Source organism: Tachysurus fulvidraco, chromosome 2 (genome assembly GCF_022655615.1).
Source record: "Tachysurus fulvidraco isolate hzauxx_2018 chromosome 2, HZAU_PFXX_2.0, whole genome shotgun sequence".
Classification (NCBI taxonomy): Eukaryota; Metazoa; Chordata; class Actinopteri; order Siluriformes; family Bagridae; genus Tachysurus; species Tachysurus fulvidraco.
Window position 1 is genome coordinate 3,046,474 of NC_062519.1, and position 25,214 is coordinate 3,071,687.

Genomic DNA, 25,214 nt, shown 5'->3' on the forward strand with positions numbered 1-25,214 from the left:
CTGACCAGTCGAGAAGCAGTTTAGGAAATACGCTCAAAGACGTGTGGCCAATGAGTGATGTGGATGTTATCACATGACTGCATTTTGGTCCGTTTCAACTGGTGCGGAACAGAACGATCGGTGTGGTGTGAAAAGGAACCAAAACTGCTTTAAAGCTACAAGGTATCATTATTTGCTTTTGGTCCGGACCAAATGAACCAAACTATAGGTGTGAAAGCACCCTTAGGAGGAGTTTCTTCTCCCAGGCCATCAGGCTCCTAAACTCAAAACCAGCCTCTTAACATCTTCATGTCTCCACTTAATATTCACTTTATCAGTAAGATATTCATCATTCACTACCTCACATTGACTTACTGTAAGTGTCAACCTGTTTGCACATTTGCCTCTTGCACATTCCTGTGTATCTTAATATTTAAGACTAGATTACTTTCATGCACACTATTTTTCATTCTATATTTAATTCTACAGTATACTTCTTCTTTTATATTCTATTCTTATATTTTTATTGTTTACTTTTATTGCACTCTTTCATAGCTATATTTTCATCTGCGTTGTACTTTTTTAATAATTGCTCTGTCTATGGAGCGCACCCGACTCACATTTCACTGCTGGTTATATATGCTCTATATAATTGTGTGTGACAAATAAAAATCTTGAATCTTGAAACATCACAGAATTGCACAGAATATACATTGCGATATGCACGTGCATCTCGGAATGAATAATTATATGGGATAATCGAGGTTTTTTGGTGCAGGATTCTATCATGTCCTGTTAATTAAAGGGGGGAGTGTACACATGTCCACGCGCGCGCTGGATGTCTTCTGGTTTGGGTCTGTTTTCAGTGTGGCCTCGTGCGTTCGTCTGGCTTTACTCAAAATAAATAATGCATGAAACGTGGCAGCGCGTCCAATCAGACGCGGAGCCTTAAGGCGAGCCTCCAGAGCAGCAACCAATCAGAGAGAAGGAACTGGATCCGTGTCGTCATGTGACGGCGGCCTCCGAGAAAATGCCAACATGGAACCGAGGCAAGGACGAGATCTTCAGCTTTAATAACTCGAAAAAGGGACCTACGTCCAGGCCAAGTTTTGTTTCATTACACACAGGGAAGCTCGATCCGTGTCAGCTTTGAGGTAATAACAGCAATACGTCATTTTCAACGGTTAAAAGCATAACGTTTAAAGTCGCACGCGCTCGATGACCCTGCGTAGAAAAAACGCAGTTTCTTTATTTTCTGGAAATGCGCTTTTCCGTGGCGGCACGTATGCGGGGTATTTATCGCATGTTTGCTGAGGAAATCTTTCAGTAGCTACGAGTTTTAATTTAATCCTATCGAGAGTTTTTCGCAAGGGATTATGCGAATCCCGAGCGCTGACGCACTTTTGCGTAAACTGAGATTGTGGCTGCGCACGGTTTGCGCAGAGCAGACTTTGGAAAAAGTAGTGATTTAAAAAGAAAACAAACGTTTTATAGATTTTTAGGACATCAGAAGTCCTTTATTTACGCGACTACGTGTTTATACGGTTATTTGACGCTTATCATTTACAGTCAGTATTTGTTTTGCGAGATAAAAAGTTCTATAAACTCATTTTGATGCGTTATACAACACGGTGTGCAAAATTATTGGCACCCCCCACTTTGATCATGTAGATAAGGTTTTATTTCATTTACTTACTTATTTTTGCGTTTGTTTCAGTTGCACATTTTGCATTATTTTTATTCTTTTTTTTATTATTGTTATTTATTTTAGTTTTATTCTGCATGAATGTTTCTACACACAATTCATTATTTTCACTGCACAACACAAATTATTGGCACCTCCTGTATGTCTTTGTGTGCCAGACATTTATTATTATTTATTATTTGACTATTTACTACAATGAGTTTACATGTTTTTAAATTTATAAAAAAAAATAATAATAAAAAAAATAAAATGCAAAATTTTATCTCAAAATGAAGATAATAAACAAACCCGGATTGCAAAAATTTAGTCTTTCATCGGTTGTCAGTATTTTTTTCCATTATATTAGCATTTATTTAAATTTACGGGTCCGATCGTAGTCTTGCATGCACTTTTTAAATGCTTTTTGTTATTTATTTCCACAATAATTAAATTTTTTTCCCCCCTGTACTCTACAGTTACTAAAGTAAGGGGTCTGCGGTGATACACTCCCTCAGTCACCTGCCTTTATTTTGATCCGGACTGTAATAAATGGTTTCAGTAAGTGATAAACCAGTAGCCGTCGCTAACGACGCACTTATGCTGCTCACACTGCCCCACATGGAGGTTGGGGGCAGTGAGGTAGGCAGTGAAAGGGGCAGTGAAGGGGGCAGCTCAGCCTCCTGCTCCAGCCCCGAGACGGGCGACACTGCTGCCGGTCTGGGTGAAGAAGACGATGAAGAAGAAGAAGAAGAAGAAGAAGACGATGATGGACTCCTGAACTTTGACTTCCCTTCAGGCATGGAGGAAGCTTCCAGATTTCCTGATTTCACCTTGCACGTGTCAAGCAGCTTCTCTCCGACTCTTGAGGACATCGAGGAGTTCTTGATGGAGAAGATGGAACAGGTGGAGAAGGGTCTCGGCATTCCAGACGCAAAAACAGAGCAGGTCCTCGATGAAGACACGGCATCTCCCACTAGTCAGCTGGAAGGTACGGCTGTCAAGTCCTCCACCCAAACCCCTGCTACTCAGACTGCTAGTGCTACAGCTAGCACTTCTCCAGTGTTCGTCGGTGCTCCAGTGGTGCTGCAGATTCAACCGGTGCAGATCAGCCACCCGCTTCCCCAAACGAACCCCCCTGCCAACGGACTGCGGGTGGCCCACCTGGTGCTGGGTGTCCAGGGTGGGCAGAACGTTGCTCTGCTCTACCCTCCGGTGTCCTCTGCGACTGTGTTGCCCGTCGTGGGAGAGACTGGGTGCCAAGACCAAAAGTATGTGAAGATCGCCCCTCTGCCCATCACGTTTAGGGCTGTTGGCATTGCAGGGACCAGCTTGGTCAAAGCCATCCCTCCACGCCCACCCAGACCCTCCACAGAAAACCTACGGGTGCACAAGTGTTCCCATCCAGGGTGCGAAAAGATGTACACCAAGAGCAGCCACCTGAAGGCCCACTTCCGCAGACACACAGGCGAGAAGCCGTACCTGTGCAGCTGGCCAGACTGCGGCTGGAGGTGAGGCATATTAAATAATGAGCCTCATTATTAAATAATAGTACTATGTATTTTTATGATATTTATTATTAAAGACATTTTTTAGATTTTTAAAAAATATTTCTTCCTTTTTTTGGGATTTCTTTCAGACTTCAGAGGCTCATTCAAATAATTGTTAATTGATTTTGCCATTTTACAGAATGTGTTGTTTTATTTTTTAGATTTAGTTCAGCCATCATTACTTTAATTCTCTTTTCGTTTTGTTTTAGTTGTGTATTTTCAATCATACTATTCAGTAACTACTAGTGATGACTTATTATTATTATTATTATTATTATTATTATTATTATTATTATTATGTAAATTCAATTATCTGATTATAACTACAATGAAGTAAAAGTAGATATAGTTATATAGTTCATTATTTTTAAAAAAAAGTTTCCCTATGTAAAGTTGAATTTATAAACTGGTACGGTAATTACATTAAAAATATGAATGACTTCGGTGCCAATAATTTTGAAAATTAAATTTAAATTTTGCTCTATGTTTATCTTCTGTAAAGCTGCTTTGAGACAATACCAATTGGAAAAAGCGCTATTCAAATAAACTTGAATTGAATTGAATTGAAAACACAACCAGAATGGTTAAAATTGAAACATACATAATATTTATTATTTCACATTAAAAAATTAAATTGTTTAAAAATTAAAGATATTTTACCACGTGGGTTAAAATAGGGGTGCCAATAATTTAGAAACTTTGTCTACTTACTTTATTACTGTTATTTCGATCAAGTATTACTTAATAAAGTATTAATAATATATAATAACTATATAAATATATTTCTGAATCTAGATGTATTTTTACTAAGTTGTTTTTATTAATAACACAATCTTACATTTAAAAGGTTATTTAAAATTGGGTGCCAACGATTATTTTTTAAATCTACTTCAAATTTTCATGTTCAGAAATAAAACTGTTTAGTGCCTTTGTGTATTTATCGTTACAATATCGCTTGTTTTTTGTTTTATAAATTGTGTGAATTGGAATTTATTTACACGAAGGGTGCCAATATTTTTGAAAATGACTACCCTATATTGTATTTCCTTATTATGTATTGCTCTTAAAAATGCTTTTTTTTTTTTTCCTTTTTAATACTTCGATGCATGATGGTAGGTTTTCCCGATCGGATGAATTATCCCGTCACCGTCGCTCGCACTCGGGAGTGAAGCCTTACAAATGCACGATGTGCGATAAGAAGTTCGCCAGGAGCGACCACCTGTCCAAACACACCAAGGTGCACAGGAGCCCGCGCGCAAGCAGACTGGCCAGACCGAGCGTCTGAAGAAGCGCACCGTCCTTCCACTAAACCTGGAAAAGCTAGATCTTCCTTTTATTTTTTACTTCCTTTCTTCTTCCTTCCTGCTTGGTTCTCTTCAGATCTGTGCTTTTCTCGGTGCTAACGCTGGCTAACTTGAACCTCAGGGATGTGATTGTTTAGCCCCGAAGCTACGCGCTGCTCACTACGCACTATCCCTGTCCAATTCCTTGTGTGAATCTGATTCGGGAGAGGTTTCGATGCATAAATCTGGAGTGAGGATTACAGCACGGTGCTAAACTGGTGCATTTTTGTGAATATTCCCTTGAAATCTGAACGGAAAAGACTTCGTCCCATTGTGAGCACGTCTCCAGACTGCCTTACAGTGACATCGGTGTCTTTCCAAAGCTACGTATAAACCTATATAAGCTTGTAAAGGTATAGTGTATGCTCTGTATGCTAAAACCGAGAAACGGAGATAATCCCGTTATTATTATTATTTTATTTTATTTTTTTTTCTAAACATGCACTTGTCGGTGTCCTCTCGGATCGGCTAATACGTATCGTCATACTATCATGGAATAGTATCTAATGTATAGCACTTAAGGTAAGATTTTAAAATGTCCTGCCTCTGAATATCAATCAATGCAAGGACCAGTGTGATTGTTTTTTGTACCGTGATGTACCTTAGTTTCTTACCTTTTTTTGTACTAATGCTTGATGCCTTTTATTTTGTTCCAAAAAAAAAAACGGCCCAATCACATCCCTGATTGAACCAAATCACGTTAAAGTGCGTCGATCCAGTGCCTCACATCTCTTTCAGATTGTTGAGAGAGGCTAATGCCAAACCAGAGATCCCGGCTATCGGTGGGACTTTGGCGTATGACATTCACTACTTTTAAGGAATTGCCGCTTGCGTACTGTAAAAAATGAACATAAATAAGAACACACATAAGCTAAAGAAGAGGGATGCATCGATACTGATACTGGTGTCAGATATCAGTCTGACACTGTGCTTATCGAGTCGTATTGGGGGGTAAAAAAAAACAGATGCGAGGTGACATGCGTATTGTTGTCGGCAATAAACGACAACAGTTTGGACATCAATCGCGGTTAACGATGGCAAAGCTAGCTGTAACTGTATGCTGTACTCAGACAGTATGAATAACCTGATATAAACATCTCTAACCGAAAACTCCGGCTGGTAAACGCTAGGAAAAAAACGATGCTAGTTGAGTATAAGTAGCTGCTCTTACCCTGTATGTTGTTCTTGACAATCAAGCTGCTAGCATTCTCTCTGATAACAAACAAAAACCTTATTTTAACATCCGAACGCTTTTCCGACACGAACCGATACCATGCGATCTTACTCGATACGACTCGTGTAGCTAGCTAGCTAAGGCACTTCCTTTATTATTATGTAGCTAAGTCGCGTAGTTGTGTAAACGCATGTACACACACACGCCAATCTTTTCACGATCGCTAAACAGAACGAGAAACATTTCTCCGTACGTGTCCTGTCAGTATCAGTCTCGTTATCAGTAATGTTTTCAATTTTTACGGGAAGAGAAATGGTCTGGATGCATCCCTGCTAGGGACAGGAAGTACAATACTTGAGGATCATAAGCTTTGTTACAGATCAGAGCTATACCGTGTTTCGATCGATGGATCAGATGATCGAAGGTTTTCGTGTAAATGAAGCTATCTTCTTAGGATTGTAAATCGTAAATCGGTGAGTTTTTTTTTTAACACACTCCGTCCTGTCAGTTTCGTACTATTAAAAAGAGACGGTCAGTAGTTTATAAAGCTTCCTCACTACTCACGATTGCCTTTGCTTTTTTTTTTTTTTGGCATCTGTAGAATCTGATGTTATTGTTGATTTGTTTTTTTTTTGTTGTTTTTTTCTTTTCTTCTCATTGTTGTTTAGAGAAATCATAAAAAAAACAAAACTGCGTCACCGGTTAAACGGCGAAACTCCAGCGCTTGTGGGCGACTGTATGTTGAATAGCACGTGACGGCGGTCGGTGGTGCTCATTTAACCAGGGTGCTTTACGCTCTATCAGTGCTGTGTTTAATACACCCTCGCCACCTTGCCCACGTTAGTTCCTCTTGGTCAGAATTTTGCCTGATTGCCGGCTGTAGGTCCGGAAATCTGAGCCGTCAGACTCGATTTTCTTTTAAAACGAATTAAAAAAAACAAACAAACGTGATGTTATAGGTAAACATACCTATATAGTGTTTTATTCCTTTCATACCACAGCTATTCACAAACAATTACTATACTTTTGTCTGTTTCTGGTTACATTTAACTTTATTTTATCTAATCACTTCCTGTTACGCTTACAATCTTTTCTTGAAAACGTCTTCCTGGTACAAAAAGAAATATTCACAGCGTGAACTATCACACACATTGCGATTCAAATCCGTCGATATCGTGCCTGTGACTCGAGGCTGAACCGCTGTCTGAGCTGCTGTGATTTTAGAAAATTAATCAACTTCATTTTCTGGCCAATCAGAATCAGCGCTGTGGTATGAATTAAAAAAAAAAAAAAACGCATGTAGCTACACTGCCAGTCAGAATCTTTATGAACACCTCCGGATGTTTGTTTCGGTTCGCTGTAAATGCTGCGGAATAAATAAAATAACAGCGAATGAGTGAAATGGAAAGAAATGTATGCAAAAAAATTTAGGGTTAAAATTGTTCGAGATATTACAGTTATTATGATAGCTTTTAATAAATATCAGGTTTTTTTTTTTTTCAAATTTCAATCTAAAAAATGATTAGTTATTGACTTAAATTTTATTTCCTTTTTTTAATTAATTAATTAAGTTGAATTTTTTTTTTTACTTCAAAAATATCAGATATTAATCAGAATTTTCAGGGGGTTTTTTTTAAGGATAACAAATTTTAAAAAAAGGTTAAAAATTTACCTTTTTTATTTTTATTTAAATCTATCAACAACAAAAAAACTCTTGTGAAGTCATTTATATTTCGTAGACCTAAAATCTACAATATAAAGTAGAAATGTCTTTGTGAATGATGTTATGATATTTTTGCCATCTCACACATTGTTACTAATTAGAGCTTTAATATTAGATTTATTTATTTATTTTTCAGATCGATTTGATATAAAAGTCATTCATCAATCATTTATTTTGAGGTCAATTAAAAAAAACAAAGCTAAAATACTTCCTGAATTTTTGACTGGCGGTGTAGGTAACGTGCTCGAATTTTAGTTTTCACTTTGGACTTTGTCAAAAGTTTGTGCTCAAATCTCTAAGAGGAAGTCAATGAGGGCATGTAAAGAACAGTATTAAAACATGCACATCTCATTATTTTTCTCTTTGTGGAAGAGATGTGCTCTTGTTTTCTTTTTCTTTCCCCGACAGCTGCCCCTATCTCCTGCCCTCTCTCTCTCTCTCTCTCTCACACTCTCACACACTCTCTTACCAGACTCCCATTAATGCATTAACACTTTAATTTCCTCATTAAAGCCATCCAGTATAGCTGCTCAGACGTAGCCGGAGATGTCTAGGTTCTATTTTTTTGAGTAACTGAAGAATGTTATTTTCCTATGTACAACAATAAAACAAGTAAAATGCAATTCACTCATTTGGGCCATTTGTCTAATAATGATTTCATAAATCATTTATTAAATAAAAATGTTGTCATCTGATGTACGGATGTAACCTTGTTAACTGACCTTACTTAAACCGCAAATCTTTTAAAGCATAATTACAGGACACAAGGCCTTCATAACACATTCAAAATGTGTTAAGAAAATTGACATTAATGGAACTCATACAATTTACATTAATGGATTTTATACAATGTCAAAAAAAAAAAAATTATGTTAAAGTAAGAACTAAGTTCCTCTCCTTCCTTATTCTCCAAGTTTCTCATGTTCATAAGCATTCATAAAACCTTCATACATACATTTTTGAGGATTTCTGAAAGGCGTATATCCAAACTGATGTGATGACATCTGTAAAAAAAAATTCTTGTTTTTGCACTTAAAAATAAATAAATAAATAAATAAATCCTCTAGAATCCACTGTTCATACCACGTTCATAAGCAATGCACGATTTCCTTACGAAGCAATGCTGGAGGATTAATGAAGATTAATTAAGGCTTTTTCTCAGCACTTGTGAAGTGACATCATGGTTGTTATGTTTTAGGTTATGGAAGAGCTGTCAGGGGTTTTTTTTTTTTCTAAAAGCACATTCATGACACTTTCTGACATTTTTATAAGTATTAACATCATTCATAGACACTTGTGTATGTTTGGATATAGAAAACGGATATAAAGCATGCTGTATGTACAACTTCTACATAATCGTTTATTTAAAGAAGCTGATATTGTTCTCAAACTAATCAATTGTGTGTTTATAACACCGTTATGAAGTGCTGGTTTATACTTTCTACAAATGTACATGTTTAACTGTACACATTGCCATTTAAGTGAGAAAGAAGATAATGCTTCATAAACTTTACACAAACACTGTATCATTGCTAAATGTATGCAGTGCATAGGAATGTCTTATGAAGGACCTATGTACTGTAGATACCCATTCATTAAATCATTGTAACTTTCTTTCGAGACACATGCTTGTTAAAGACTATTCAGGAAAAGGTCGGAGCAAATTATTTCTTCATTATGTCTGAAAATACATGTTCTATTATGCATTATAACAGGGTTATGCACTATTATGTACGGTCAGTCACACACTATATAAAGCCTCTAAAGTGACAATCTTTTGACATAAGTTTTACGCAAATCATACAGCACTGCTTTATGCGAGATTTATGTAATAATAATAATTATGTAACATGTATTAATGTACATGTTATGAAGGCCATATGCAGCCACCCTTTAGATATGTAATATATTTTATCCAAAATTCAGGCACAATTGTTTCTGCATTATATCTGAAAATTACACATCATAACTGGTTTATTCATGTTCATGTAAACACTTATAAAGCATATTGTCATGTAAAGTCACATATTAAACTTCTAAAGTGGCTGCAAAGGATTTGACATCAGGTTTTAACTGAATCTTCACCATTGCTTATGAAAGATTTATGCAATGCCTATGAATGTGTAATGAAGGCCTAGGAAGGGTTATTGACTTTCATGTAAAGACAGTCACACATTGCGTACAAACTGTGAGAGCAAATGCCTTGACACAGTCTTTATGTGAATCCTCCAGCATTACTTTATGACCCATTTATTGAAAGCTTATGAATGTGTTATGACGGCACTAAGGAGGTAACCTTGAAATATGTCATTTGTTGTAGATTATTTCTATATTTTTTTCTTTTACAATACGGTATCCTGCTTCTTAAAATCCAAATTCATCGGGCAAATATCAGAGACAATTATTTCTGCATTAGACCTGAAATTAACCTTGTTATGCATTATAACGGGGTCATTCCCGTTCATGTGAAGACATATTACGTATCATCAGGTCTCGCATATATAAGAGCACAGGTTTTGACATAATTGTTATAGAAATCTTATAAAGTGTATCCGTATGAGGTATGTATGTCATGCTAATGAATGTGTTATGAAGGCCTTATGCAGGTAACCTTAAATGTGTTACACATTTCTTTTAAAATGGGGTTTTAAAGATGAACCTCCTCAGACAAAATTTGAGAAAATGATTTCTGGATTGTTCTGATCAATTATGGGAGCTTAAGCAACTCCAAATGATCCAAAGGTGGATCATGATAATAATCTTCGGTTCTTTAAAACTGAAGAATGGAAAGATGGTAAGTAGACACTGTAAATCTGTTCGATTGAACCGTATTGCATTATATGTTTATCAAATCGATTTTTATCACAACTTTTCCACTCAGATTCTCCGAACCGAAGCGGTTTTCTGCTTTCCGGATGGTTTTTCTGTAGCAGATTGTCTCTGCAGCAGTAGGTGGGTGCTTTATATAGTGGTTATATACAGCATGTGGGAAAGGAATCCGAGTTTCGGCTCTAGAAGCTGGACGGCCTGTTAAACAGGAATGTCTGGCTCTCTGTGGTGAATTTTTAAGGCCTGAAGTGGGTTTAAAAAGCGTAGCTGACTTGGAATAACTGGCAGGTTCAGAGGCTGGCGGTTGTTTTTGCTTAAAATACCATTCTGAACGAAAAAATTCGGGGTATTTGTAACAGATTAAGCCGTTTTACCAGATACCGCTATGGACACTGTTAATAAATATCTGTACATTTACACTAACATACTATACTGTTATTAATATTTACAGAATTCTTATCGTGATGTTTGTTTAAATTACTGACACATTTTATTGCATTTTTATATGTTGTGGGTTTTGCCAGTTTTTTATTTTTAGACTCAATAAGAATGTCCCTGCTTTCCAACCTTTTTTTTTTTTTTTTTGCTACCAGATTTTGACAGGAGTTGGGCCGGAATAAAAACTGTCTGATTGGTAAAAAGGTCTTCTGAAAGCTCCGGGCCTGCTGTTTATAGTACAACTGTTTAATTCTGGTTTATATTCCAAACCAAATAACATTAATTACCTTAATAACATTAAGTTCTAATAAGTGTAGATTCATATAACTACTCTGAGTGTGCAAGACATGACTGGATCACATTTTTGTCTGACAAATGATGTTTCCAATGACCAATCACTAATCACAACAGTTCCCCAGACAAATAACTAATCACAGATGTTCCCCAGACAACTCACTGATCACAACTGTTCCCCAGACAAATCACTGATCACAACTGTTCCCCAGGGTCAACAGTTCCCCAGACAAATAACTAATCACAGATGTTCCCCAGACAAATCACTGATCACAACTGTTCCCCAAGATCAACTGTTCCCCAGACAAAAAACTAATCACAACTGTTCCCCAGACAAATCACTGATCACAACTGTTCCCCAGACAAATCACTGATCACAACAGTTCCCCAGACAAATCACTGATCACAACTGTTCCCCAAGATCAACTGTTCCCCAGACAAATAACTAATCACAACTTTTCCCCAGACAAATTACTGATCACAACTGTTCCCCAAGATCAACTGTTCCCCAGACAAATCACTGATCACGGCTGTTCCCCAGACAAATAACTAATCACAACTGTTCCCCAGACAAATAACTATTCACAACAGTTCCCCAGACAAATCACTGATCACAACTGTTCCCAGACAAATAACTAATCACAACTGTTCCCCAGACAAATAACTAATCACAACTGTTCCCCAGAAAACTCACTGATCACAACTGTTCCCCAAGATCAACTGTTCCCCAGACAAATCACTGATCACAAGTGTTCCCCAGGGTCAACAGTTCCCCAGACAAATAACTAATCACAACTGTTCCCCAGACAAAAAACTAATCACAACTGTTCCCCAGACAAATTACTGATCACAACTGTTCCCCAAGATCAACTGTTCCCCAGACAAATAACTAATCACAACTGTTCCCCAGACAAATCACTGATCACAACTGTTCCCCAGGGTCAACAGTTCCCCAGACAAAAAACTAATCACAACTGTTCCCCAGACAAAAATACAAATTACAAATCACAACTGAAAAAATGAGTGAAGTTGCAAAGGATTATCGCAAAAATAATCATAACTCAATTCCTATAAGGAAACAGAGTGAGGTTAAACTGCCTGTAAGAGAAAAGCGCAAAATAAGAAAAGATAGACAAAGGGACAGGAAAAGATATCAAATGAAAATAGATGGAAACCTGATTAAGATAGAGACCCTAGTGGAGGAAGTGAGGAACTTAAATATTAATATAAAATAAAATGTTCTTCACAAATGAAGACATCACGGATCAGACACTGTACCCAGACAGTGAAGAGCCTGACAATGAAGATCATACTTCGGTAAGTTTTATTTTTCAGAAGTTCAAGAGAACTCTGAAGCATTTTCTTTTATTACTTTTATGTAACTTTGTATAACCTGATATAACCTTTCAGAATGTAGGATTAAATTGCAGTGAGCCTTGACTTACATGAGCTTAGGATCGTCTCGTGTACTCGCAGAAGAACACTGCGACCTCGATATCTTAACCACAGGTTTAACCAAATGTATATGACTATTGCTTGTTTAGCAGGGACATGTAACCACAGCTTAGCAGCAAGAAATTTAACTGTGTCAGATATATAACCATAGATGGTACATTTAAGTATTTTGAATTTTAAATCGGAAGAGACTCGGACGTAGAACGAGTATGGCTGACAGAAAGAAATGGTGGCGACAGCAAGAGTTGCTGTGACTTGCGTGCAATGATGAACAACGACTGATGTAAAAGTGTATAAAAACCTATCTTGAAATATACACAGTGTGCATTCTATTGTATTCTATTCTTTGCATTCTAATTACTTTGACTTATTCTAATACTGTTTGATTAGTTGACGGAAATTTTTATTTGTAATTATCTTTTGCGGGGGGGCTCACACCTCCAGGGTTGGGGGTTCGATTGTGTGTGGAGTTCGCATGTTCTCCCCGTGCCTCGGGGGTTTCCTCCGGGTGGTAGGTTGATTGGCATCTCTGGAAAATTGTCCGTAGTGTGTGAGTGAATGAGAGTGTGTGTGTGTGCCCTGCAATGGGTTGGCACTCCGTCCAGGGTGTATCCTGCCTCGATGCCCGATGACGCCTGAGATAGGCACAGGCTCCCCGTGACCCGAGAAGTTCGGATAAGCGGTAGAGAATGAATGAATGTAACTTTTTGTCTGCACTGTCTTTTGTCCTGCACTGTCTTGTCTGTCTTGTCCTGTACTGTTTGCACCAGGTTGCACAGTTGCACTTTATGTGGGTAGGACTAACTTACTAAGTCCTTATCGCTGTCTTTGTTTTATGTAGCACCCCAATCCTGGAGAAACGTCGTCTCATTTCACTGTGTACTGCAACAGCTATATATGGTTGAAATGACAATAACAGCTGCTTGACTTGAGGTGACAGCAATTTTTCCATAAAAAGACTTCAGAAATATTAACACAATCCTGTAGATTATCTTCATATTTCAAATTAGTGAAATGCCTGAATTTTGTTTTTTTATTGTTTTTTTTAAATTTTCAACAGTATTTGATCAATAAAAAGATTTCCAATTTCCCTCTAATTTCATTTAGATGAATGTGGGTTGCGTCTTAAATAACGCAATGAATCGAAAGGTAGCGCACTTTTTTAGGTCTTTAGAGACGTCAGGTTATATCGTGTGAAGTGTAGGGCGTTTAAAGGGATTTGGAACACAGCCCAAGTCGTGGCTTCACTCGGTGCAGGAATGAAACGCAGACTTCCTGTTTTTGGTTTGTAAAAAAAAAAAAAAAAAAAAAAAAAAAAAAAATGGGACGGAATAAAAACAAAAATAATCCGTTCGGAGTTTTAATCTTTTACATGGTTTGAAGGCTGCTTTTATTTTCTCGACGTGAAAAGTTAGATATTTTGGATGGATCGAATTTGGCAGGTATGATGATGAAGATAATGATAGTAGTAAATATGCCAAAAAAAAAAATCAGCGCAATATTTATAAAGTAACTTAGCCGAGCTAGCATGCTGAGCCGATTAGCATGCTAGCTAATTAGCCAGCCTCCTTTTGAATAATGTTAACTAATATATCAGCTCGAAGTTGAAGTTAAAACAAATAGATATTGCCACCGTGTTCGCGAATATCGTGTAGCCGAGAAACTGAAGCTAAGATAATTTTGTTTATTTGGAAAAGCTATCTAAGTTAGCAAGAGTTACGTAGCTCGCGCGCTAAGTGTTAGCTATGTACTATGCTAAGTGTTAGCTAGCTAGCTAAGTGTTAGCCAGTTAGCTAACTGACTGACAGGTTGTTCGGAAACTGAAATCGCACTCACTCGTACGTGGTGTTTTATGGTACAAAAAAAAAACATTTAGCTTTACTAAAAAGTAAGGAATAATATGTGGTTAATAGTTGTGTTGGGTAGATAGCTAGTTAGCTAAGTTGCTAGCTAGTGAACTTTGGTCGCAGTAGTTTGCTAGCTTCTCTAATCTTAATAGTTAATCTTAACTCGGGCCGATAAAATCATTTCTGTAACTTCTTCCAGATGTGTATTTGAATTCTTCTCCAAGCATCGCGACTAGAATTACAGTGTTGTGTAAAATCAGAACAGAATCCGTGTTAATCTTCATTCATTTTAATGATGTGAATGGTTTGATTGAGGTCGAAGTAATTACTGTGTATTCTGTACAAAGCCTGAAATTGGGATGTTTGGATGATTCTACGGATTAAAAATGATTAAAAAAACAAACAAACTCCAAAGCTGCTCGTAGAAGCTAGAAAGATGTAGAGCTGTTCAGATCCAAGACAAAGAGTCACTGTTGCTTGTGTCGGTTCCTCACAGCTACTCGATTCCCGGTTCGATACCGAGTGATCTCTTGTGTGATGTTACTCACCGGTTTACACCCCTGTTATGTGGGGTGTTTTTATTTTTTTTGCTCCTGACCTCTAAGGGAATCTCTTGTTGACTTAACATCTGTAGTGCTGTTTTTTTTTAACATGTCTGCGTCTAAAAAAAAACTTTACTAACAGCTCAGTTAATAAACCATATTAATATTATTTAAAATATTAATTAATAAATAAAGTTAATATGGTAACTAAATGACCTGACCGTAGGTGCTCAAAAAACAGCCATCTATTGTGTAGATTGTTAAAAATAGCTAACCACGGTTTCCACTTCCTAGAGCCTATTGTTAAAGGTGTTTCTGACCGTACAGTGCTTTGTGATTTTCCTGTTTGGTAGGGGAGAGCATGGACAGCTCAGTGACCCTGTGGCAGTTCCTGCTTCAGCTGCTGCTGGAACCGGGAAACAAACAGCTCATCTGCTGGACCAATGAGGACGGCGAGTTCAAGCTGCTGCAGGCCGAGCAGGTGGCCAAGCTGTGGGGTGCTCGCAAGAACAAACCCAGCATGAACTACGACAAGCTGAGCCGAGCCCTGCGTTACTACTACGACAAGGTAGGTATGCTCTCGTACACGAGAGTCAGGATCGGCGAGGAATCGACAACGATTAGCCGAGCGCTCGTGTTCTGTGCCACCTTTCAACAAAAGAAAGTTTCTGGTTAGCGAGAGAACGAAACGAGGGGGAAACAAGTAGGGAACTGGTCTGATCCATGAGAAACAGGTTGCCATGGTAACACTGGCAGAGCTCATGCAGAGGAGTACAGATGGTTACAATGGTTATTGCAATAATGATATTAATATCACTTCTGGAAACTCTGCTCAGGGATGAGAGAGAACAGCAATGCACACAGTGACAGCTGAGGTACAGTCAGAAAAAGTATTTAATATCATTATCCACACAATTGGATAAAATACAACATTAAAGGAAACAAAAATGAATCCTGATTATAGATAAAGTATGTGTTCATAACCCTGTCCACAAATTGCTCGTCTTCTGATCAAACTTTTTTTTTCTCCACTCAGAACATCATTAAGAAAGTAAACGGCCAGAAGTTTGTGTACCGCTTTGTCTCCTATCCGGACATTTTAAAAGCCGATTACGCAGCCCGAGCCGAGGGAACCGAAGCGAGTCCTCTTCCTTCTCCCGAGCAGCACCCAAACAAAGGTCAACCCACCAGCGACAAAGTAACCAAGGACACCTTCAAAGCAGGCAGCGCAGCTCCGAGCCAGTCCAAATCATCCGGCCGGAACGACTACATCCACTCAGGTCTGTACACATCCTTTACGCTGACTTCTCTCCAGGCAGGAGCGCAGCTTTTCAAGTCCATCAAGATGGAAAACCCCGGGGAGAAGATGGCAGAGAAGATGGCAGAGAAGAAGGACGCCGCACAAACTCCTTCAGTCATCAAATTCGGGACTTCGTCTCCGACCAGAGCTCCTACACAGAGCATGACATGCAAGCTGACTCCGCCCACGCGGTCCGTGCAGCCCCAGATCCAGATGTCAGAGCCTGAGGAAGAGCAGCTCACTCCCACCACACCACTCGAGGTGAACTCTGGCACCGACGCCGCACCGATGAGCATCATCCTCTCAGGGTTTTCTCCTTCTCTGGGATGTCCTTCGCCCTCACCCAGCACACTCGCCGACTCCAAGGAGCTGATCATCGACACAGACGTAGAGTCGGTTTCCTCTCAACACACAGAGCTACAGCTACAGGTAAAGTCCACAAAAACTTTATGCATAAATTGAATATTTGCTAAGAGAGTTTTATTTATAGATGATGTGTTTAGAGATTATTATGCCATAATTGAGAAGTGTTCATTAGAATCGGAAAAAAAACAAAAGGGAAGTTGTAGCTTCTGCTAGTTAAATGTATAGTTGCAGGCTAATGTGGGCATTTGTAAAAAATATAGCAAGTCATTTGATAATGTTTTGGTTGTGAGTTGTGGTGTTCAGTCCCCACACAACATATAGAAGATATTACAGTATTTTCCGCACTATAAGGCGCACCTAAAAGCCTTAAATTTTCTCAAAAATCGGCCGTGCGCCTAATAATCCGGTTCCAAAAATCTGTAAAAATGTTGTGCGACTTTGGTAAGCGCTCCGCTTGGTTGACTGTCGGACCATTTCCCGCTGCACAGGGACGTAATAGATACACTATGTATGCCGGCAGCGATAAACCAATCAAAGGACATTACGTAATTCGTACAGTACGTACGCTTACCTCTGCCACGCCTCCGGTAGGTACAGTATAACTACCGGTATGTTGCAAAACAACATTTGTTTCTTCCTAACCATTATGCGCTCCACACTCCAGTCCAGTAGGTGGCGGTAAATGCGCCTTAAGTTGGTTTGCCATCCGCCAATAAACATCAGATGCTTACGAGGCACAATACAAACTCCAGGCTATCAGTTACACGGTTGTAAATGGGAATAGAGCAGCTGAAAGAATTCAACATCAATGAATCTATGGTTCGGAAGTGGAGGAAGCAAGAAAATGTACTGTAAACACAGTAGACGAGGACTTTGATGGATTTGTGGGAGAAGATTGATTAAAAAATAATGTGTGTGTGTTGTTAAATAGTAGAATAAAGTTCAACTAAACTCACTGTTTTGCTTCTGTTACCGTTTTTGTACACCGTATGTTTTAGCATGCGCCTTATAATCCGGTGCACCTTATGTATGGGTTAAGTACAGAAATAGACCCCGTAATTGAGACTGCGCCTTATTATCCGGTGCGTCTTATGGTGCGGAAAATCTGTATTTGAAATTGCCTAGCATAAAATTTTCGTTCCGTGTTTCGTACGGTGCTGCAAAACAAATCAGTTCTTAACATTACCGATATTTGAGCAGCTCAAAACCACAAAGCCTAAATTCCTCTGTCCTGTAGACATAAAGTCCTGTAACGATGCAGCGACTCTGGAGTCTCCTTCCATAAATGCTGAATCTTGTATAATTTTTTAAATCCCAGCTCTATCCTTCATCTGAATCCAATTCGTCCGACCTGTCCCTGTCCCTGAGCCGCAGTCAGAGCGGCAAAACTTCTAAGAAGCCTCGAGGGCTGGAGCTCATGCCCACGGTGTTGGTGAGCAGTTCGGACATGAGTCCCCTGAACCTGTCCAGCCCGTCGCTCCCTACAGCCTTCCTGCAGGTCTGTATCCCTCCATCCTCAGTGCTGTCGTAGGAGCTCTCTCTCTCTCTCTCTCTCTCTCTCTCTCTCTCTCTCTCTCTCTCTCTCTCTCTCTGTCTCTGTCTCTCTCTGTGAGGACTGTACTGACATCGAGTGGCTACAACATGGTATAGCATCTGTATAATTCTGGTATTTGAAGGCGAGACACAATCGGTGCGACCGAAGTAACCACATCAGCTCCGTTCTCACACCGACGCATCTGAGCTTCGGTACTTTACCTACAATACACTGATATTAATGCATTTAATTTTCTCATCTTTATCAGTTCCTTCTGGGTTTGTGCACTGATCAGTTCACTCACTGTATTTGGCCTGTAATAGTGTTATAATCTTCCTCTGTGATTTACGTATAATACTTAATTTATCTGTATTCACAAGTGACATAAGTGCACATTTTCTTTATAGAGACGTGTCGAAAACCTGTTAGTTCAAGTCGAACTCTCCCGTAAATCGTCGTGATGGTGAGACAGGTTTGTGGTGCGAGAGAAAACGGTAGAGAATTGTCTTGTTAGTGAAACATTTGTTTTAGATCTATATTTTATGTCAAATACAGATCGAAAAAAAAGAACATTAAGGGCCTTTTTACACCCGGTCACTTCATGTGTTTTCTCTGATCCGATAGCTTTCTGATTTGTTAAAACTCTTCCATTTACATTAGGCCACATAAATGCGTCTTGGCGAATGCGATCTTTCTACTCCCGCCCGAAATGCAAATATATTTGACCTCATTTCAGGGGTAATTGAAATGGAGCACGCTTTGGTGTATGCGGTTGCTACAATAAAACAGCATTTACCGTTTGCTGCATTTTCGCTAGCGGCAGCATTGCATTTTAAGACCCAACGAGACACCTGGGTGAAAGATCACTTGCGAGTGACGTAATTCCGTTTGGGAGGAGTATAGCGCTGATGACCACATGCTCGAACAACCACATGCATTTACACCTGTCCAGTTTCATCTGAAACGCGTCCCAGACCTCCTGAAGGGGTTTGTACCATCGGATTTATGGTTTGGGAGGGCATTTAGACCTGGACTTTTTACCGTCGGATCACAGAAAATGCATGAAGTGACCAGGTGTAAAAAGCCCCTTAGAAACAATAAGAAACATCATTCTATTTAATTATTAATATTCATTTCATTCATATTTTTTAATTTATGGATATTTTAAAATAAAAAAAACAATACTGATTGGTAGGCTGTGGGAATTCTAAGCGAGGTCTCGTTGTAAACGCTGTATGTGACGTGTCTGTCAGCGGGATTACAAAGAAAGGAGCTGTTTTCCGTTTCAGTTCATTTCCAAAGAAGGAAACAGCCATTCGAGGGGTTTCCCAAATCACTACCAAACCAATGTGTTATGAAATAAAGTTCTGGAGGCTGCAAGCGTTTTGTTAATAACGGAGAGTAATATTTCCACCGAGGCCTGTAATTTGAACAGTAGATGGCAGTAAGGCACCAGCGTCGGAGGGTGGTGTCGTGGCGAGTGTCTGCATGGGCGGCCTCTCGCACCCACAGGGTCCTGATGAGATTTGGTTGATGGATGACCTCATTAAGACCACACAATGGCTGATTTTTATGATCAGATATAAGCTCGGCTCCAGACGACGACGCTCAGCTGTCTCTAACCCATCGTTTTTAGTTACGCGACAGACGAGGGATTGTGCCGCTGTTGATTTTTTGTGTTGTCACGATGCATGGAGTCCTTACACCTAGCGGGCTTCCTCCGGTTTCCCTTTTGGTGCGGTGTTTGTTTTAGTTTGAACATTTTGTACATGTTTATCGTCGTTTCGTTTCAGACTCGTTCGCTCCGACGGAGATAAATCAGCTGTGCTCAAAGGAATAATTAAAAGTTAACACGAAAGGCTGTAATAAGAAAATATCCATTTTACACCACAGCAATTTTCCAACAATTCCATTCCTTTCTTTCTTTCTTTATTTAAAGAACGACGGTGTACATTTTATCTGTATATAGCTACATCTAACATTAAGGGAAAGTCCACAATACAAATGTGCTTCCTGTTTTCAGTTCAATTTGTTAAATCTGTTTAATTGGAGCAACAGGATGTTTATTTATTTATTATTTGTTTATTTTTAAATCGCCACTTTCTGACCAATCAGAATCCGGCGTCCTGCTCCGCTGTAGTAGACGAATATGACGAAGACATCTCGTGCTTCTGCATCACTGTCGTTTCTAGAGATCACTCAAAGCTACTAACTGGAACAAAGATAAACGACTATATACTTTAAGGCCAACATTACAGCTGAACAGTAAATAAAGGAACGTCCTGATCGGCTGTTATCTGTTTTTCCGTAGACGCCGCTGTTGCTCACACCAAGTCCTCTGCTCTCTAACATCCATTTCTGGAGCACGCTCAGTCCGGTCGCTCCCATCAGCCCGGCCCGAAGACAAGGAGCACACACGCTCTTTCAGGTGCGTCATCCCTCAGAGCCGAAGGAAGAGAAATATCTGCCAGGATTCCCGTCTTCCTGTTTATCTTTTAACAGAACTGAGATTTAGGAAAAAATGTAAAAACTGTGCAGGCATTTATTATTTTCTATAAACTTTTACCTTCCGTCTCCACAGTTTCCGTCCGTTCTGAGCTCCACCCAGTTCTCGGTGCCGGTACACACTCTGGACGGCACCAACACACCAGGACCTCTCTCTCCAGACCCACAGAAGACATAAAGGATGAAAAGAAAGACAAACAGACTGCTGTGATCGGTGGGTTCGACTTTACACAAAAACACACGTCCTCAACCCGTGACAACCCCCCCCACCAACACCACAACCTCCACAACCACCTTGTTACCTGTCGACCAAATTCTCCCTCGTGGCGACGCCGATGGCTTAGGACCGCCGCTTCATCTTCATCCTGTGGGAGGGTTGCGATGCTGTTCTCTTTGCTCCGTGTTCTGGACTAGTGCAAACGTCTCAGCCGTGTTTGTGTCGCTGGTTTTCGGGGAGTCCCTGTAATAGTCGTGGGTTTCTTCATGACCGTGTTTTACAGCGATTCACACACTCGTACTTTTACACGTCGGGATTCATCGAAACTGAAACGAGTAACCGATTTAGCGGTTAATCGACCGCGCACCTCCAGGCCTCGCACATACAGAGCATTTTATTTAGCTCCGATTGTGTTTCCCTGATCTCAGTAGCGACCACACACACACACACGCACACACACGCACATACACACACGTAGGATCTTTTTATAAAGTTAGATGGTGATGCATCAGCACATCCTACTGGACCAGAGTCGTTATTCTCACTCACCTAGCATCATCCGGAGACAGTTTACTCGCCAGGCTAAAAGATGTTTTGGCATTTTTAAACTACGCTCACTCGATATCTTCATACGATACTCAGCCCCAGCGTCAGTATCCATGCGTCCCTACTAGGCCTTCATAACGCGAGGGAGACAATTTACACATTTTGAACCTCATCTTGCACCTTTTTTTTTCTCCTTCCCATAAACCTACAAGCACCTTGAGACAAGCGCTCGACTCGGTCACTTAACGACGCACTTACGCACTCTCGACGTCTCGACGTCTCGAAGACGTTTAAAACTCCTTTCAGAAACAGAGATTTAATCTCGTCCGGTTAAAAACCACACAGGGACTCAGACATCCAGATGCTTATTTTTGTATCGAATGTTCAGAGGCTTTATAACAAACCTTATTTTTTAAAGAAAGAGATTTCTATATCTATGTGAGGTTTTAAGGCAGACTTGAGGCGAATTCAGGTGTCCAAAAAATAATTCTCCCGGAAAAGCTATTTTTGTAATTTTCTATAAGAAATAGATTAGAAAGGAAATATCTGGAAATGAGATTTAAGGCACCGGGATTTTGAATTTTATGCCTTTTATTAATTTAAATAAAGGAAATTTAAACTCGATCAAACGTAAAAAAAAAAAAAAATCAATACCGTAAATTAGCTCTAATTCACTGTATTGATTTCAGATTCGATTCGGCAGATCCAGCAATCCGTACTAGACTTTTACACGAACTCTAATCCGAACAAGACAAATTTTAAAATTGCGTCACGTTTGTTTAAAAAAAAGAAAAAAAGAAACATTCAAACCAGAGAAAAAAGTTTCCTAATAAAAATTCAAATCTGTTCACATTCAATTCTAAAAATTCTGATTAGATTTTTCAAAACAATATAAAAAACACAGAATTGTTGCATCGTATCTTGAAATATTGAATTTGAAATAATATATATTTTTTTTTTAACAAAATATTTTCTACACTTCAAATTTAAAGCATGGAGAACAATTTATCTTTATTACCGATTCGAAAGTCACATTCTAGTGACGTTTTATATTCTATCTTTATAACCGCGGTCGAAAAAAAAAAAATCCAGGAAACGCATATCAAACAGTTGCACAACGCAAAACCCTACCTCTAACGTCGTGTCGAATTCGGACCTCGTCAAGCCACGATTCAAACGCAGAACTGGACTGACGGCCGCACGCCGCCGGACGCCGGACAAATCGAACCCGAGGCTCGGCGTCGAAAGCGTGACGACTAACGAAGAAAAAATTTAAAAAAAAAAAACCTACCAAGTTATTTAGCATCTCAGACCAAGTCTCAGGAATGTTAAATACTTACAAACACCAAGCACTTATGCAGTCAGTAACTTACCATGGAGAACAAACCATAGAGTTCAACAAAGGGGCATTAGAAATACACAGCCATGCCAGAGAGATTAGAATTTCATAAATAAAATCAATCAAAATATGAGGGATTTAAAACGAATAGATAAATAATTAAAATAAAATAATTTTTTTTTAAGCTACAATATACTTCACAATAAAAAGTTGATCGTTTAGTTTTACTTTACGTGTAAGTGATAAAATCCAACATGGTGTTTTTTTTTAATTCCCTAATTTTTTAAAGGCTTTGTATAACACACACACACACACACACAATTATACAATACTGCCGAATTAGGAAGTGTGATCATGTGCTGCCGTACGAGATGAAAACCGCTTTCTTTTTTCTTTTTTTTCCTATTGGTCGGTCAGCGGTCAGCCCTCTGGCCGTCGGTGCTTTACAGACCTACAGACGTCATCAGAGGTTCGCTGTAACATTATGCTAATTACTTAAGATAATGAGGTTTTGTAATGGTTTTTTTTTTTCGTCTACATGTGGTTTATCGATCGTAGAGAGCTCTTTATCAGCATCAGAGTTAGAAATGCTGCGTCGATGCTGTTTATTTTTGTGAACGTTTGTTTTTTTCCTTCAACTAGCAGCAACCAAGTGAAAGGCATCCTGCAAGCTCAGATTTCCTCCTATATATATATATATATATATATATATATATATAATTATTCGACTTGAGCATTCCTAAAAGTATTTGCCCCTCAGTTCTGGGATTTTACTGGGATTAGTTTTTCCTCTATATTCTTTCTTGTTTATTATACAGTAATTGAAGTATTTTTGCCACAAAACAAAAAAGAGCTGATATTTTATGTATAGTTTTACTCCCTTTGTCCGCTTGCGTGTAAATATTATCTGTATCTTTCAGGTGATTAGTTCTTAATGTCGTTTTCCGGGGGGGAAAAATAATTCATTTTAAAAAAATTTTATTTTTATTATTTTTTTTTTAAGTTTACCTTTGTAGCATTCCCAAACTTTTTTAATATATTTTTTGCGTACAACTTCTCAGTGTTAACTTTCTCAGTGGCACTTACATCAAGAATCTGACAATTCTTCAGATTAAAATGAAAAAAATAAATAAATAAAATCCTGCATACCTCCATTTTCCCCTAATATAGCAGAGGAACCTATGCAGCTTCTGTATATTTACTACTTTTATGGCCAATTCATCATCATGCCATAAACAAATGATCACATTTTTCATAGAATTTGTCTAGAATTCTGTGATTAAAAAGCTTTTCTTTCCCCCTCAGCACTGACTTGATAAGTGACCAGTCCTTTAAACATATCATGTAAATGCTGTTTTCTAAAGTTTTTTTGGTCCCCGCTGTCTTTTGGATCAGTGACACCCAGCGCAGATGTTTACAGATGTGGATTTGGCTTGTTAGCTGTTGTGGACATTGAATAAAAGGAGAAATATTAAAACAGAATCTGTAGCCGTGTGTGAGGTTTGTTGATCTAAGATGTTAGCGGCTCAAACACCCGTGAAACGCAAACGCCGGCGAACGCGCGGCAATTAAATGCACAACAGTGGAGATTAATGTATGCTACAGCTGCTTCTTCATGGTCAGAGGTCATGGACTTGGCCCAACATGCCTGCAGCTACACAGCACAGTGTGAGGAACGCAAACGAAAGCTTGTGTAAACAAGTCAGTGTCTGATCTTATTAGAGTTCGCTTTGTTTGAAATGTTGTCCATATTTCAAATGTGATCCACTGACATTAAAGGCAGGGTCTCTGATTTTTGAGAAATGCATCAGAAAACAGTCACGACGACAAACTAAACAAAAATCAAAACAAACGGGAAGCCAATGAGCAGAAAGGGGCGGGGCTTGTTGATATGGGCAGATAGAGTGTTCAGTGCGCATGTGTGACATTAGCAGAAAGCGGTTTTAACATTGACATGGAGGATAAAAATAAAGAAAGAAAGTGAAGAAAGACTCACGATAAGGACAAGAAGTAGGACGTGTTAATATAGGATCAGCTTTCCAGCGCTGGAGAGAACTGAAGGAGCAGGAAGTTGGCCACATATTCACAGGTTGGAGTTTCCCGAGTCAATAACTCCTGAGCTAAACGCTGTTACTACACAAATAACACCTCTTTTATATCGTAGTAATGTAGAGAGGCAGCTACAACCGCGTTTTGTGTAGTAACAGCGTTTAGCTCAGGAGTTATCGACTCGGGAAACTCCGACCTGTGAATATGTGGCCGACTTTACTTAAGACGCCGAGGCGCTTTTTTCCTTCTCGATAGGTGAGTAATGTTGGTTTTGCTTTGTTACACAGAACTAATATATGCCTTTGTCCTTTACATGATTATGCTTGTGTGGCATTTTTGCTTGTTTGTTTATCTACAATCGTATTGTTCTTCCCTTCAGCTATGATAAAGACACATTTCTTTCCATTAGTTGCCTGGGTTACGTATGTGTGGGCGGAGCTATCGATACAGGGGTGGGACCCATTTGGGTTAGGGGCGTGTTTGTTTTGGTGATTTTATATGTC

At 39.0% G+C, this 25,214-nt stretch overlaps 2 protein-coding genes across 2 annotated transcripts; both read left to right on the plus strand.

Annotated features, from left to right (window-relative positions):
* The first annotated feature begins 961 nt into the window (after positions 1-961).
* On the plus strand, positions 962-9,064 carry si:ch211-117k10.3 (Krueppel-like factor 15). Its single transcript, XM_027154858.2, has 3 exons — positions 962-1,133; positions 2,140-3,171; positions 4,327-9,064. The coding sequence occupies exons 2-3, from the start codon at positions 2,213-2,215 to the stop codon at positions 4,493-4,495; spliced, it is 1,128 nt and encodes a 375-aa protein (XP_027010659.2). The 5' UTR covers positions 962-1,133; positions 2,140-2,212; the 3' UTR covers positions 4,496-9,064.
* Positions 9,065-13,751: 4,687 nt separating this feature from the next.
* Positions 13,752-24,144, plus strand: elk4 (ETS transcription factor ELK4). Its single transcript, XM_027154837.2, has 6 exons — positions 13,752-13,908; positions 15,209-15,423; positions 15,892-16,584; positions 17,840-18,019; positions 20,367-20,483; positions 20,637-24,144. Exons 2-6 carry the CDS (start codon positions 15,217-15,219, stop codon positions 20,736-20,738), a joined length of 1,299 nt encoding a protein of 432 aa, XP_027010638.1. The 5' UTR covers positions 13,752-13,908; positions 15,209-15,216; the 3' UTR covers positions 20,739-24,144.
* The last annotated feature ends 1,070 nt before the right edge of the window (positions 24,145-25,214 follow it).